General features: G+C 30.7%; 1 protein-coding gene across 1 annotated transcript; it reads right to left on the minus strand.

Moving 5' to 3' along the window:
* Positions 1-378: 378 nt before the first annotated feature.
* Positions 379-945, minus strand: LOC108988073. Its single transcript, XM_018961173.2, has one exon. The coding sequence runs from the start codon at positions 943-945 to the stop codon at positions 379-381; it is 567 nt and encodes a 188-aa protein (XP_018816718.1).
* Between the last annotated feature and the right edge of the window lie 17987 nt (positions 946-18932).

Raw genomic sequence — 18932 nt, forward strand, 5'->3', positions numbered from 1 at the left:
TCTAGTTAACACACATCATCTAACTTAATAGCTTATAGCATGCTGCATGTACCCTACCCATGACAGATCAAGATAAAGATCTTGATCATCAATCCATGTACAACTTGGGATCTCCAGTACTGGAGATCATGAGCCCATGTAAAATATTTCGAATCCAGCAACTTATGCAATTGTTGTCAAGACTGGAATTAACGTACATTAAACCCACATTAGCAGCTTCCTAAACGACATATATAATATATATTTCACATCTAGAGATCGATCGATCTATAACCTACCTTGCAACATTAAAGGATATTAATACTGTAGTTTGCAAGCAAATTCCCCCCCATGTAACATTCTATATCAGTTTTTCACATAAAATCATGATCTATTAATTCAGGATGAATAAATTGGCTCTTCTGCTATGGTATCTAACACTGGTTTCTTTGACCTGCACATGGACAACCTATGCATGAACTCCGGTGTCGAGAACTCCTCGATATCATCCAAATTTAACTTTGGCACCTCCACATGATGAGCTGCCTCGTTTTCCATCCTTTCATCGGTTGTTCTTCCCTCCACCATCTGTGGAGAGTTCCCAGACTCAAGTAAGAACCTAACCTTCCCACCGGAGACGCTGTTATTGGCCATGGAGTTGGCGGTGAGGAACAAGACGCCCATGTCTGCAGCTGACACGACAGATCTCATTCTCTTCATGGGGAACATGACGTAAACGTTGGCGATCTCTAGATCTTCGTCGGCGTTGAGCGCAGAAAACCTCCGTCCGATGTGGAGAGACTTTGAGTTTACGAGAAAGTAGTTCGGGATTTCGAGCATGAGTTCGGCCGCCTTAATGGGTTCATGGAATTTTCGAATTTCGCCGCCCGGAAAGATCACTTTTGTGGCTCTAGAATGCTTGCCTCCTGGGGCGCCGGCCAGCGTGCAAGAGATATAGTTGCCCATATTTTTGCGCGCGTTACAAAAAGATGAATCTACGTATACGATCGTACGTACTCTTTCAATATAAGGTACGATAGCAATTCAAATCGAACTCCGGGCACAACTTTCCAACCGGAGAGAGAGAGAGAGAGAGGTGGGATTTGGTGGGGGGAGATTTGAAAGAGTGAAGGGTTTAAAGAAGAGACGGTGGGAGGTTGGAATGACTTTGTCGTACACGTCGGCCGTGAAGGTGATCATGGAGATGAAGTTCTATTTGGAGGATGGAGTCAACTCTATAAGGGAAATGGAAAAAGTCTAATTAGAAATAAATAGCAATAGAAGATTCGGAGTGAGCCAGTTGTGCCCCAGGTTGACATTTTGCGAATTAGACTCCGCGTCGGGGAAAGAACAAAGAAAATGTACAAAACATTAATACATCATGTATCCATGTATATATATAATACGTACAGACACAGAATGGAAGGTAACCTAATTTCCAGTTGGTAGTTTATTGGTCTCTTTCCTATGAGTACTGTAGATGTAGCCCGAGAACTCGTCGAAAAGGAAAAGTTTTATTTTATTTTTCTTTTCTTTTTATGTATTTTTTTAGTCATCATAAATATATTTTTTTTTAAAATAAAAAATTTATAATATCAATAAAAAAATATTTCTTTAATCATTAAATAAAAAAAAATCTCATTCAAGATACAAATTTGAGATCTAAATTCGAATCCCAAAATATTTCTCATTTTTTATGTATATTATGATATGAGAAATATTTTAATCATAAAAAAATTACATAAAATTAATTTTATAAATTGACGTGACCGCATAATTTGATTTGTCATATCGTAAATTTATTTTTATTATAAAATATGTCTAACAGATTATCATATAAAATCATGGTAATTTATGAAATTTCATGGTAATTTATGAAATTATTTTTATATAATATGTCTATATCACTAGCTTCTCTCGTCATGTATGGACGTGATTAATAACAACTCTACAAATCGCAAACATTTTTCTACCGCTGACGTACGTGTAAGACTTGATCCTTTTTGCCTCCGTGATGGAAATTTTCTTCCTCTCTTTTTTCTCATGCTCCGAAGTGGGTGGGTCTTGGTCTTGGTCTTGTAGTTCTTGATCAAGCAGCAGTTGTCTTGTCTTTCGTATAGAGTTAGTGTTAGTATAACAAATCTTAATCACAAGCTGCATGCCTAATACAGTTTGACCACGAGTGAATAGTAAGCAGCTTTGCGCGAATCTTCTGCTATTTTCTTTTTTTTTTTTTAAGTTTCTCATGGGAGAAGCTGAAGCCGGTGCATGGCGGTGTGTCGGTGTTCAAGCGCATGCGGCTGATGATCATATGCGCGCTGCGTCACGGGATAGACGTTGGTGCCACATTCCAAAAGTACTTTTTTTTTTTTTTTTTCTGGGAGCATATGCCAATTTAATACTAAAGTACTGTTATACATGATGGTTCTCCCACATGAAGAACAGTACTTGCGGCAAATGTGTACACACACATATCTATCTAGTATATTATATATATCTATATATACACTAGTAAGGGCAAACACGTCCATTGCACGTGTGCCCAATTTAAAAAATTTGAAAAATTGGTTACTTGTCAATCCACAATAAACAACAAAATAATAATTTAAATTCACACAATTTCTTAATTTTAAATATTAATGATAGAGTTTTATCTATATTTTAAGATTTTATTTCTGATCATAAAAAATCACATATGTTATGTACAAAATACCGATAACCATAAAATAGAAATTTTAACTATAAATGGACAAATTTATATATATATTTCTAGAATTTTTTTATTGTTTACAATACATATTATACACACGATCTGCATAATATTTATAACTATAATACAACGATTTACAAGAAGCAAGTCACAACTTTAAAATATATGCGACTAACTTTTATAATCATCGAGCATCCCAACCTAGATATCAAAGTAACTAAATGGGTTTTGCTCCTGATCTTCGTTATCCTTATTCACACCAGAGTTCAACAAGTTTTGCTCTTGGAATAGACGAAATGAAGTAAGATGTGAATAACGATTTAGTGAATGTAGAATTAAGATTTTATTTTAATCAAAACGGCACCGTTCTTCAAATGGGATGAGAAGTATTAGACTTTATGATGAAAATGGCGTCGTTTTGTATTTTGGGTTGTTGGGCTTTATGGCTGACTTCAGGCCTTGGTAAATTGGACTAACTTTTCTTTTTTCTCTTTGGGCTTTAGACACGATTTTGTAAAATACGGTAAAAAATATAATTATGAAATGTAATAGATGGTAATATTCGACAAATTTACATCTATGATAATAAATTAATTTTTACTTGGCTACCTGTCAATTCATAATGAACAAAAAAAATGAGAGTTTAAATATATACAAATTTATAAATTTAACTATGTATAGGCAGTTCCATTTATATTTTAACATTTTTTCTCTGATCGTAAAAATATCACACATGTTATCTGAAAAATATTCATAACTATAACATAAAAATTTTCACAAACACATTTATAACTACACAGCAATACTTTGTACTTATATATTACAATGATTTAAACTTTTGGAAAGAAGTTTCAAAATAGTTATTCTATTCTTTCAAGCACATTAGGGTGTAGATTTGTCTTGTTGTTTTCCTATATAAAATAATAATAATAAAATAATTGAAAATGACGTATCAAACAGATGAAGAAAAAAATGCAAGAAGTTGATAATTTGTAGTTTACCTGAGGTTCCGAATGGAATTCTGACATCTTCTCATAACTGAATCCCTCTTCATATAGATAATTAACCTGTAGAAGAATTTTTTATTTATTTATTTATTGGTAAAAATGGAAACAAAATGAAGTAAATATTTTTTAATAAGAGATAGTTATGAATAAACCTGATCGCTCAACATTGAGAGAGATGCAATTATGTTGTCAGAACATAAATTTCTTTTATGAAACGTTGATGTTTCAGAAGAATTAACATTAGAAGACAAATCAATCTCTCTTATACAAATGACTTCATTGTCATTTGAACGACAAGAGAGAGTATGCTGAGACTGTATTTGTGTTTGAATTTTATTATTTCGAATTTTTTTCAACTCGGCATATTTGTTTTTGGCGGATCTCTTCTTTTTTCTCCTCTAATTGGGTAGCATATCAACTTTTTCTTACTGGAGCTTTTGCAGGTTCTTCAAGGTTTATTTATAGAAATAGTTAGATAAAAATAAAAATAAATAGTGTTAATAATGTTTAAATGTATTTTTGCATGTAACAATATCGTCTTACCAATTGACATAAAGTTGTAGAAGGTTCTAAATCCCACGTCAATTTCAGAATGTAATCTAAACAACATTTGACAACATATAAAATACATGAGTACATATGTATGTACAAAGCAGAGCTAAAAATTTCTATTTTTTCAAGCATTCATCTATATTTCAAACATAAAGAAATACGATCTAATCAGCAAGATATATATAATATTCAAATCAAATAAACTAATATAATAATAAACTATTTACAATTAAAAATCTAAAGAGACATACAGTAAATATTGAGTAATTTTATTTAATAATCACAATTTCATATATTTGTAAATTGTCTAACACCAACAAATGCATAAAATATTATAAAACAAAAACAATAACATCTATTTCTTTGGGTCTGAAATCATCAAAGCCATAAATGTTTAACAATTCTATTAACGTACAATTTTATTTGGGTTTGCACTCTAAATTTTTTGTAACATGTATGTGTAAGTACTATTTGATCATGAATGTATAGAAAATTTCATATTTAACTGAACACAAAAAGAAACGGAAGCATACCTAATTTATTCTAAAATTTAGAAACGAATGAGCAGATTTCATAAACAATTTAGAACCTAGAAGCGAGGAAATAGATTCGGGAAAATCAAAACAACAATTTTATCAGATAGCAAATAGTAGAAAATAAATAACATGACAATTGCTTTTATGCTAAGTCGCAGACGGTGAAAGCAGTGGGGAAAAAATTAAAAATAACATCTGACAAGATTTGCGTAAGCGGTGGAAAACTTTAAAATAATAAGAATCTAATAATTGTAAAATAAAATTACTTATTAACAATGTCATTAATAACCATATTAATACTATTATCAATATCAAGTTTCGTATTAATATAAAATTTAATATCCAAAAAGCAATATTAAATCTTCAAAATATCAAACCTGTTATCAATATAAGATTTGTTATTAAAGGAAAAACTGATCCAGGATGGAAAAAAAAAAAAAAATTCTAGAAAGTATATATCCAAACAAATCATTAGACGAGAATGATTAATAAAATAAAGATACAATTTGGGAAACTGAAGAAATAAATCAATAATAATTTGTCAAACATGTAAACATACAAAACACAGAAACGAGATTCTAAAAAACAAACAACAATATAAATATCTATATCTAAAGCATAAAGAAATATAATCTAATCAATAATATATGCTTAATATTAAAATTAAATCAACCAATATAATATCACACTATTTAGAATTAAAAATTTAAATAAACATACAGCAAATATTTACTAATTTTGATTAATAATCACAATTTCATATACTTGCAAAATGCTTTAAACAAATAAGTGCATAAAATATTATACAATACAAACAATAACATCTATTTGTATGGATAATAATAAAACATACCTAGAGATATGAACGAATAAAAGATCAGTGGAAATAGAGCAGAGCAGAAACCAGGAGATTGAGGAACAACAAGATAAGCACAGAGGCAGCAATTCTGTTGCAAAAGAATATATTATAAAAAATAACATAATCATTTTAACAATATATTATTGTTTCTTAAATAAAGCTATACTAACATATTAAAATATAACTAGGTAATAATTTTTTATTCAAATTTTAATAACAAATATCATATTATGTAAACAAAATTGACTATATATTTACAATAATTTTTTTCCAATTGGAAATAAAATTTGTAGAATATTGAACTTGGTTTTTTTACAAATTTATTTTTATTAATAATTTTATTATAATTTATTACCAATTTAAAGTTAAACCCTAATTCAATTTAACTGTAGACAAATAAATTAAAACCTAAAACGGCACCGTTCTGCACAAAAATAAAACCCTAATTCGACACGCACCCATATAAATGCATCGTTACTAAATTTCATCTTCATTAGTCCATTTCACCTCTCTACCTTGACGGCTTCTCATCCCTCTCTCAAAAACTTTTCTCTCTCCACTCTTCTTCCTCGTCCCGTCTCTTACGCCTTCTCTCCGCTCGACATCTCTAACTGTCTCTCGCCATCCCAAGAACCGGAGATCCTCTCCTCCTCTCCCCAAAATACAAGTCTCTACACACAGCTATAGAGGTTATTTCTATCATCTCTCTATCTCCCTCTCTCCCTCTCTCTCTCTCTCTCTCTCTCTCTCTATATATATATATATATTTATTACAGAAGATTGTTCTTTTTTTTTAACGTTTTGGTTGCTTTATTGGGTATTTTTTTACATGTTCTTATTTCAAATACAAAATCCGAACCATATGTAAAATCAAACTCCAAATCTCAACCCACCACAAGAAATTTAAGTTTTAAGGCATGAAAGATGAAATTGAGAGAGGGAGAGTGAGAGTGAGAGAAACGGACGGAGGGAGGGAGGGAGGGAGGAGAGAGCTTACCAGACGGTGGTGGTGCGACTGTGGGGCAGAGACTCATTGGCTAGACAGAGTAAGCGGGACGAGTGTGAGGCACCAACATATAGTATGAGCGGGTCGAGTGCGAGGTCCTTTTACGTTGACAGTGGCAACGTGGCCTAGTTGGGAGGTAGGCTGTGGATTTTTTACTTGGGGGGACGACGCAATGGAGAAGAGCATCAGGTGGGGGAAGAAACGAATACAAGGGGGTGGGGGGGAAATGGGTTTTAAATTTTTCATCTTAAAATTCTTTGCGGCAATTAATTATCGCTGCGAGAACTTAAGTTTATTTGCGGTAACTTTTTCCGTCGTAAAAAGACATTTTTGTTGCTGCCAAAACCTATTTCCCACAACACATTGCTCCCCGGACTTGACTTTGTGGCAAAAGACTTTTTTTTTTTTTCCCACGAATATTTTTCGTGTTATCAACTAAGTATTTTCCACGATAGTATATTTTGGAAAGAAATGAATTTTAATTTTTATTAGTATTTGTCGAGGGTAGTTGCCGCTGCAAAAAACTCATAACGTGCCGCAAATATTAATAACCCAGAATTAAAAAAGTCTGGCAGGTTAGTTTATTTGCGGCAATAACTAGTCAATGAAAAAAGTTAATAACTTTGTCGCAAAAACTAATAACCCATGGAGGGGAAAAAATTCTCTGTCTAATTATTTGCGGCGAGATAACATCCCCGCAAAAATCTAATAACCTTGTCGCAAATACTAATAACCCACGAAAGGCAAATATTTCTGTAAGTTTATTTGCGGCGATGTTTAATCGTTGCAAAAAGTATTTATTTCGTGGTAAAAATTTGTTTTTCCACAAAGTTTTACTAGCCGATGTGATCTCGTGGTAAAAGGCTTGTATTTTTTCCCACGAACAGTTTTCGTGTCATCAACCTACTATTTGCAACGATCGTGTATCTTGAAAAAAAATCGTGGAAAAAATTCACATTTGTTGCTAGCACTGAAAAAATATAGTCTTTTATTCCTATGTTGCTCTTACGTTCTTTCATCATTAAAGTAAGCCTATTATATTTTGGAAGCCCCAAAAATATTATAAAATTAGAAAATCATTTTAGATAAATGATTTTAATTAATTCAGAAAAATATGAGTTTTAAATTATGTTAGAAACTCTAATTATTTAGATGATTTTACTCTCTTAAAAATATTTAGCAAAACTTCATCATTTATTTAATGATGAAAGATAGTATTTTATAAATTAAAGTAGATTTTAAATGTATGATATGTTATTTATATTTTAATTATCGATTTTAAGTTTGTTTATTTTCAGTGTTTCAACCTCCACCGTTGTATCAAATTTGAAGACTCAAGATGAAGGGTTGGAATTTAAAACTCAAAACCCAGGCCAAGCAAGACAGGTTCATAAATGGAAAAAGTGGATAAAAAATGTCAAACACAAATTACTATTCATTTCATATATATAGGCACTTTTAAGATATAAGGGATAATAAGATATCTATTCTATTATAATAAGTGGCTATCTAATTGTGAATAGTCACTTTTGTTATTTTTTTGTTAACTTTTCTTATTTTTCCATGAAGTCCGTTAAGTCTTGTTTTACTAAAAGGCCGTTAAAACCTTTGACCATTTGACATGTAGCTCTCTTGTGGAATTTAATGAATGATCATGTTTTACAAAAAGGTTCTTAAGATTCTTGGCCATTTGACATGTAACTCTTTTGTAGAATTTAATAAATGATCATGTTTTATCAAAAGACCCTTAATAGCCTCGCGGCGCACATGAATTGACATCTATTTTTCATGTCCTTTTTGTTTTGACAGTGTACTCATTTTCCTTTCTTTTTGTTTCAATTTTTTAAAAATTTAATAATATTTTATTATTATATATAGAGTAAATAGATAATTCAATATGGATACAGATCAATGCTCATACTTTGCTGAATATTAGATTTTTTTCTTAATCTTACTTTTTTGTCTTTTTTTAATTTTGTATTTTTTTTCCAAGATAAATAAGCTATTGACCTTTTCATTTTTTTTTTATTTAAATCATTATGTCAGGTGCACTTCGAGGCCGTTCTCTAGTGTGTGTGTGTGTGTATATATATATATATATATACATATAATAGAAAAGCAGGTAGAAGACTGTAATAAGACACAACTATTAGGGGCATTGATAGGAAAAAAATTGTCAAACATAAAGCAATGTTTATTAGTGATTATAAAGAGATAGATGCTTTTAAGTATTATATATAAGGGATAAGGAGATAGATATTTTATATATATATATATATATATATATATATATAATAGAAAAGCAAGTAGAAGACTATAATAAGACCTAACTACTAGGGGCATTGATGGGAAAAAAATTGTCAAATATAAAATATTGTTTATTACTGCTTATAAGGAGATAGATGTTTTTAAGTATAATGATAGATATTATATATATATATATATATATATATATATATAAAACAGAAAAACAAGTAGAAGACTGTAATAAGACCCAACTACTAGGGGCATTGATGGGAAGAAAACTGTCAAACATAAAGCACTGTTTCTTACTGTTTACAAGGAGATATATATATATATATATATATATATACTAGTTGTGGAGTGACGTGCAATGCACGTTTTCCTAATGACTAATATCCACAAAATGTAAAAATAATATGTTTTTTTAAATAAATTTAATTAGTCAATAATTTAATGCACAGGAGCAGAAAAATAAATTTTAACAAGCATCAAAATGATAACAAAATGTTACAGTAATATGAAAATTAAAAGATTTTACATATTCTAGTAATAGTTTTCTTAGCAAAATATATGAATTGTAGAATTCAACCATACTACTCAATGACCTAGGGAACACTAAAAAAATACAAAGTCTTTTATTTCTATATTGTTCTCACATTTTTTCATCATTAAAGTAAGTCTATTCTATTTTGGAAACTCCAAAAATATTATAATGGTAGAAAATTAATTTATTTAAATGATTTTATTTAATTAAAAATATTATGAGATTTAAATTATATTAAAAATTCTAATTATTTATATGATTTTACTCTTTTAAAAATATTTAACAAAACTATATCATTTATTTAATGATGAAATATTAATATTTATAAATTAAAGTTGAATTTATATTTTAATTATCTATTTTAGGTTAATTTATTTTTAATGTTTTAACCTCCACTGTTGGATCAATTATGAAGATTCAAAATGAAAGATTGAGATTTAAAATATAAAATCCTAACTTTTTCTTTCATTTTTTCCTATTCCCTCTTTTTCCTTCCTCCCTCCCTCCCTCTCTCCAGCCGCACGCCCCTCTCCCTCTCGATCTCTTCTCCTCGGCTCTGTGCAGCGCAACCTGCCGCTGCTACCACGCCACCACCAAGCCCAATCACCAGCAACCTTCCCCACGCCGATCTCGTCCCCACAAACCCCTCTCTCTCTCTCTCTCTCTCTCTCTCTCTCTCTCTCTCTCTGCAACAGGTCATAGCCCGTAACCCTCTCTCTTCCTTTACACGCACGGGTTTCTCCCCATAACGTCGCTGTTAGCCACCCCTACTCTACCGCGCCACCACCATCAGTCTCGTCCTTCGCCGACGACCCCTTCACTTTCTCCTTTCCTCCAGCCGACAACCCTGATTTGTGATTTGTGTGAAAACTTGTATTGATTTGGTGATTTGTGTGGTGATTTTTTGATTTTGTGGTATTTTTGCTGTGATTTTGCTGCGATTTTGTGGTGATTTTATCGTGATTTTGCTGTGAGGATGTAGGAGGGATGCAGATTGTGGTCTTTTTGTGGCGATTTTGTGGTGATTTTGCTTTGATTTTATGGTTATTTTGCCGTAGTTTTGCTATGAGGATGTAGATATGAATGCGGATGCAGAGAGGGATGTAAGGTGGAAGAAGAAAAGCGTAAAACACGTATCACTGTTCATTACTGTTCACCTTTATAGCGGCTTTTAAGTATAAGGGGATATATATATATATATATATATATACACTAAGCAAAAGCAACGTGCAATGCATGTTTGCTTAGTTTATATTTTATTCTTTTTAAGAATTAATTTTTTATTAATAAAGACATAATTTTTTGGCTTAATTAAATAACGATGTAATGTTTATAAATTAACATCATAAGTAAAAGAAGAGCATTAATTGAAGCTATAACATGGTCTTATAAATAAACGTTGTCCATAGTCTTATGAAAGTTATTTGAGATAATTTTGATTTTAGGATGACGTTCCAGCATTTTTCTCATCTTGCATTGCTTCAATAGAGAGGACATTATAATGCTTATGTTTTTGCTACTTCAGTTTCTCTGGATCTGCATAAACTTGAATCTTCCAGATTTTTGTTGATAATTTATCAACAACGCTTTTAATATATGGTTGATCTTCCTGCCAAAAAAAAAAATTTAAATAGTTTTACATAATTAATTAAAACCCAATTTGGTTTTTAATTAACTCAATATAACCAAACTCAACTTTTGAATAATAATTTTAAAAGATACCTCTCCAGAATGTTCCATCAACTCAACTGCTGAACAATCAAATGCCTCTTCTGCTACTTCACCAAACATAATAGTGGCTATCTTTCCAGTATTATCATCCAGTTCAACATATGCCCTAGCACTTTAAATGCAATGAATATTTTATTTTAAATTTGAATATTGTTAAATTCTAAATTAAATTAGATATCGATTGTAAATTTAAATTGTAAAATACATAGCGTGGTTTGTAGACCTCTTAACTTTTGCAATATATATAAACGAAACTTTCATTATACTTATATTCAGTTCCTTTATTATAGCCAACACATGACATGTAATAAAATACTTGGTCCAAGTCAATCACATTTATCTTCACCTCTATCCAGAATTTTAGTTTCAACATTAAATCATAATCAATTTTTAGAATGAATGTTTGTGTAAATATTTTAATTTATTACTAATAAAATAATATTTACCTCCATGGGTTGCAAACCTTTCATCAACTTTACAATATTGCAATTCTTCACAATTTCTCGAATACCAACAGATGACAGAGGGGCATATGGGTATGTCAAGTTTTTTGTAATGATACTTTTAATTATCAAAACATTATTATCCGCCCTTAAAATTCAGAAATGAAGAATAATATAAGGAAATAAAATATATAGATAAATTATATAAATCGCACAATTAATTCTAATATAAATGCATTAATATGTAATCTTTAATTTTTGAGAATTACCATTTCTTCATTGTAGCTGCCTCAAGAAGAAGATGATTGATTGTAAAAGTACTTGACGGACGTGATGACAGAGACAATTCTTTGTTAAAATTGAGATCAATCTTAATGCAGACATATACAATACAATACGGAAAAATAACTAAGCTGCTTAATTATTATAAATACCATTTTTTGATCGAACAGATATTTTTGTTCAAAATATTATTGGTTTATCTTCAGCCATTTCTGATATTTTTTGACATTCGTCTTGGACAAATCGACCCCACATAGTCAAACATATAGAGTTCAAGCTACAAAATTGAAATAATTAAAAGAATTAATAGAATTTTTCAAAATTAATATTGGAATTCAATTTTTAAAGAAATGAGAAGTTATAAGAATTTTTTACCTCTCATCAATAACATATATCTCTTGGATTGTTGTTGGTCCAAATGATGTCGTTACCTCTTTAGTTGGTTTAATTTTGATTGCAATAGTTAAAATATCTAAATATTCAAATAGAAATGTTAATTTATTGATCATTAAATTATAATAAAATTAAAATTAAATTACCTATTTCTCCAATCGACTCTTTGTAGGCCTCTACGTCCTTGAATGGGACGATCTCATATTTTGATGTCTCTATTTGCTCTTCATTTTGTGGAACATCTTCTATTATTGTTCTTGAGTTCAAGGTCCATTAATATTAATATTCTCCAATTTTGTACTTTGGATTTACTGGTTTGACATTTGCATTGCTGATATAATATGACTGAAAAATATTTAAAGTCTCGTCCCTATGGTCAATATCAGTTCCAAACATTGTTGCCTACACTCGATTTCCCTGGAACAACAATAAAAATAATTGTGATTAATAATGTATTATATAAAATTATTTGGATTATTTTACTAAAATATTTTTTTTAATAATTTTTGTATTTTTGATATCTTTTAAACAAAATATGTTGTAAAAAGATAAATAAATAAGTGCAACATCATTAATATTTTTATATAATTTGATAGAATTTAAGAACCTCCAATTTCAAAGAATATTAAAAATTTGAAACGTAATATATGCTAACAAATATTATACATTTTCATAAAATAATGTCAAATTTTGGTACACCACAGTTGTGTATTGGCTTATTCGCTTAGGTGACTTCTCCGCAACGATCATCTTAATTTTTCAGTTTATTGTATTTGGAGTTATATCATTTATTGATGTATACACCGTCCACATTTTTTTCCCCTTTTTAGATACAAAAATTTCAAATGCATAAGTATAACAAATGTTGATTTAAATTCATAACCTACCAAAACAATTGACGAAGACATTTAATTAAATGATTGAATATTAGTCATATAGAGATTAATATTATAATAGACAGTAAATCAAAACTATACAATTAAATCTAGTAACATGTATAACATTAATTTGAATATGATGACAATGTTAGTAATTCCGTAAACACAATATTTTTTGTGCAATTATTTTCACGTTGTTCAGTGGACACTTGTCGTATTAGAATCCTCATTGTAGATGTTGTATTTGCCCTTGATAAAGCCACATATAATTGACCATGTGAAAAAATTGGTTGAGATAAATAAATTCCAACATAATCTAATGTCTGCCCTTGTGATTTATTTATAGTCATTGCGAAACTTAATCTTATAGGAAACTGAGTTCGTTTAAATGGAAAATCACTATTTTCATCAACATTTGGTAAGAATGGTATCCTTGGAATGAAAACCATTTTTTCCGATATGGTATCCAACTGCAATTTCTGCATCTATGATATTTCGATCAAAAGCCCAACAAATTAAACGGGTTCCATTGCATAGCTCTTCTAAATGATTAATATTTCTAAGCAGCATGATGAGACAATTTTTATCGAGTAATAATTCATGAGGCGAAAGTCCATTTGGGGTTAAAGTATTCAAGAAATCTTCAATAATTGATTGTTCAGATGCATCTATTGTCTCATCAAAACTGTAATATCGCTGAACTTCACCTGGGAACCTATGAATTAACAATGTATTTATTTCATCAATATAATCGTTATTTGGTGTTAATATGGTCCGATTCATCATACTTGAAATATTTGCTGAATATTATGGAAAACATCTTCTATTAAATGATCTAAAGAAGTGTTGTCATCATCATAGGGAATAAGCATCCAATTCGAAATTTTTATGGTTTCATTAATTGTGTTCAGTGGCATTTTGTTGCCTACTTCTAACACATAATCTGAAAAAATCGAATCCAATCTTGCTCGCATATTTTCAGTTAAGCAGAGCTTGGTCAATGTAGGCCACAAATAGGAATGAACCAAACTGAAATTATCATGTTCTTGTCTCGTTCATTTACAAACCACGGGTAAAACCTGTCGAAAATCTATGCGAAAACAACAACATTTTTACCGAATGTTACATCTGAATCATTGATGTCACGTAACATTTTATTTAATGCTTCTTTGTGTTGTTTTCTTGTCATTGGAGCCTCATCTCATATTATTAATTTTGCTACACGAAGTAGGTTTGCCAGGGCACTTTGTTTGCTGACACAATACGTGCTTCTTTTGTCAGTATCAAATGGAAGCTTGAAACGTGAGTGTGTCATTCGACCTCCCAGAAGAATAAATGCGGCAACGCCTGATGAAGCAGTTGCAAGTGCTACCAATTTTCTTGATCATACTATTGCGAAAAGTACCTTGTATAGAAATGTCTTCCCTGTCCCACCCGGGCCATCTATAAAGAATGCAGAATTTTGGTTTGCAAATACTTTTTCCAACACTGCATTGTAGACATATTTTTGTTCACTATTAAGAGATTCTTATGCGGTAATATCTTCTTCTATAATTTTAATAGCCAATTCATCATCAATTTCTCTAGATTGAAATTCTTCATCATCAAAACAGACGTCATCATCAAGAAGATGGTAGGAATTAATGTCTTTACCAATTTATTCAATTGTAAAAGAGATTGACTTCAATACTTGGATTCTTACATTTGATATAGAATCTTCTGTTGATTTGAAATCAACTGACATGTCTTGTTCAAAATGTTCCCAAAGTTCCCTCGGATTGGTTGGATTACAATAAACCAATATTGTTGTAAGTAACCGTCTCAAACTGGACATCATTTGATATAGAGATGCTTATTGTAAACAATCTTCTAAGCTACTGTTTCTCTGTAGCAAACCATGCATTGTTGCTGCTTTGCGAAATGTTGGGGACACAACATCGTCAACTGTTCTAAGATCTTCAAAGGACAAAGGTCCTCTTACATGGTTTAATAATATCCGCAGATAATACATCTCTTCTTAAAATTGATTTGCTACAACAATACGATATATAACAGTTTTCTTTTTCCTATGAGTCCATTCTTTGTATTGTTGGCTCCAAACATAATATTCTGAAAATTCTTTATACAATAATCTCTTTGCATTATCATCTACTAGATTTAATGCAAAAAATTCTGTTAACATCGATTTTCTGAAACGATCTAAACTGACAACGTTAATTGAATCTTCATTTGCTCGGAAAGTCACTAGGTTTTGATCCTTCAGATGTAAATGTAAACTATACACTGCTGGATACATTTCATTAATAACAAATCCATATATTCTCCACATAGCTTCGGGCGGAGCAATCCATCGGGTCAATTGGAATTGTTAGATTTCATCAACTTGTTGACTGTTCTGTTCAGAAATCAGGTTGAAAGCAACACGATCATGCCCTTTATAAATTACTTATAAATATATTTGATTGCTTGTATTGTTGAACAAATCTCGACATTAATGTGACAGTCAAATATTGCAAGCATATATGGATTATATGGCACAACCCAATAATTGTCTAAATTTTTACCTCTGACTTTGACAGTTATTCCATTATTCGAACGTTTATATATTGGGAAGTAATAATTTCCAACGGTCGTAGTAGATGCATAATTCTTTGGATAGTTACTTTTGCAACAACCATTTCTTTCCATACAAACATTTGATGGGTTCAAGACTCTACATGGTCCATGCAGCATATGTTTGACAACAATGTTATGCAAGTGCATGTTTGTATTTTTTTCAGGTATCTCTGCTGATACGATCTCATAAAATGATTCAGGCACATAGACTTTCCAATCATTTTGTAAGATAATTAAAAAATGCGCATGTGGAAGACCTTTTTTTTGGTGCTCGATAACGTAGACATATGCTGAGACTTTACCAAAAATTTGCCTCTTGAATAATTGATTCTTTAATTGTTCTAATTTCGCATGAAAGAGCCGAGTAACCAAATCAAGTTGATTTTGACTTTCCTCATGCAGACTTAATTCGTTTGTAATTTCTTACCAGTTTGGATTGTACGTCATTGTTAAGAAAATATATGGTTTGCCATAACGCTGAACTAAAGTCATTGCTTCCATATATATTTTCTTCATGTCTCTTGGACTTCCAATAAATGATGAAGGCAGTATAATCCGCTTCCCAACATTAGAAGCGTTTGTTTCTCCAAGCGTAATGGTATCAACAATACCTTGATATACCTCTGATCGAATATGTTGTTGGTTATTTCTAAAATAATATAATCTTTACATCTCGATTTTAACATATATATCTACAACAAATTGTTGAGATAGTCGACCAAAAAGTAGCAAAATTGATCTGATATTTTCTCTTATTTACAATTTATAGTAATAATATTCACGGCAAGAAACAATTGGATCATTCATTTCTCTGTTTAACGCTACAAAAGTAGAATGTGAATAAAACGTTACTAAATTGGACGTACATATTAAATGAAATTTTTGAATATTAATACTGCAATCTAACCTCGCTATTCTATTGCAAGTAATTCTTCTACAATCCCTGATTGTTGAGGATTTATTGATCAACTTGTTTCGTTGTGTAGATTTACTTCCTCTACTAACCATTTTAATTCCTTGATGCCAACCAATATCTCCAAAATGTAATAATAATGGATATTGCAGCGGATCATAACATCCAAAGTAGTACTGAACTATATGACTTCCACAAGAATGGTTAAAGACAAAAATGTCGCGTCCTCTTAGTTGACCTCCATAATCATTTTTTACTCATATTGTTGTAACTTGTGAGGATGTAGGGGCATTGAATACACGTTGATCTAGACCAGCATCTGATCTTCTACAGTCCCTGATTGTTGAGGATTTATTGATCGAGTTGTTTTGTTATGTGTAGATTTGCTTCCTCTACTGACCCTTTTAATTCCTTGATGCCAACCAATATCTCCAAAATGAAATAATAATGGATATTGCAGCGGATCATAACATCCAAAGTAGTACTGAACTATATGACTTCCATAAGAATGGTTAAAGACAAAAATGTTGTGTCCTCTTAGTTGACCCCCATCATCATTTTCTACCTATATTGCTGTAACTTGTGAGGATGTAGGGGCATTGAATACACGTTAATCTAGGCCAGCATCTGATCTTATACGAATTATTTGATTTTCTAAATCTGGCAAATCACTAAGAGAACGGAAAAAATAGAATATGGATTGATGCGAAGAATATCGATGAGTTGAAATACAATTGATGAATCAATTCTGTTTGAATCATAAATGAGATTTTCTAATTCATGATCTGTATCATGGAAATACAACTGGAGATAAGAAGAAAGGCCATTTGAAGGAAGCAAGTTGTTGATATAATGATAGATCTGTCCCTGAGTTCTGAAAGTATAAATTCCTCTATTTCTCCTACATAGATCTTTATCAAATTTTACTCCAAAGGATGTAAAAGTGAATTTGTTGTTATAAGTTCGAATGTATGTCCTAAAGTATGTAGATTCATCTGTGTTGGAGCTGAACAATGCATAAAGCTGATCAGAACCATCATTTATGGCTAAAGAAATTTTCTCATCAGCACAACAAAAGCAAGTTGTTTCATGGCATAATCGATTTGCTCTACAATGTATGTAGCTGGGTACTAATGGCAGAGAATATGCTTCAGATGCTACTATCTTCAACAATTGCCTAAATCCAATAGAACCGTGATGCAACTGACCTATTTTATTGAAAAATGAAAATAAGGAAACAGACGCAAACTCGTCATATTGATTTGATTACTGAATTAAAAGAACCAACTAATTTTATATAAGTTTCTTACTCCTATAATGTGTCGATATATTCGTTTCATAGCTTGACTCCTCTCAAACAACATATAGATCCTATTTGTATAATATATTTTGAAATCACAAAAAAAAAAGAATAGAATGATTGCTGAATAAGAAATATAAAAAAATGATTAGATGAAAACCTGCTGGATAAAGAGTTGGTTAGAAGATTCAAAAACATTATTTATGGTTGAATTTGTCTCTGAATTAATGACATAGACATCAACACCGGGAAGAACACATGATTCACGAGACGAATCCTCTTCAGTGATATCAATATGAATATCAGAATTCCGTTGTCTTTTTTATACTCTTTGAACAAGACTAAAGTCTTGAATGTTGTCTGTACATTGGACATCATTGTTAGAATATCGAGTAATCGACGTAGTCGTTTGATCACCAACAGATCTATTGAAATAATCATTACCAAATGATGTCAAATCATTTATACGAATCGAGTTGCTTTTGAATGCTCTTTGTTAAGTATATATTTCTTTTTATTTTCGACGGATCTCTTCATTTTTCTCTTCTGGTAAATCTTTATACATGATTCTTTTTGCAGGTTGTTTTCCATGATCTTCAAGAAATTGTTTACACACTTAAATCTTATGGAAATTTATATTTTCGTTGTTAAATTTTTATTAAGAAATTATTTATGGAATCTTACCATTTCTCATTATGTTAATGAAGAAAATGATTGTTTCAACTGTTGGATACTGTTTTACACGAGCAAGATGAAAGAAAGAAATAACAATTATTTCCAATGCTCAATTAAATAAATAATCAAATGATAAAATACCATGAAACTGGAATATAACAAAAGCATATTTCAATACCACATATAAAAAATATTTTAGAAAATATTTGTCAAACTTAATTCCCTATTCCAAACAACTACCAACTATTTCTCTAATAATTATTT

This window comes from Juglans regia, chromosome 1 (genome assembly GCF_001411555.2).
Source record: "Juglans regia cultivar Chandler chromosome 1, Walnut 2.0, whole genome shotgun sequence".
Taxonomy (NCBI): domain Eukaryota; kingdom Viridiplantae; phylum Streptophyta; class Magnoliopsida; order Fagales; family Juglandaceae; genus Juglans; species Juglans regia.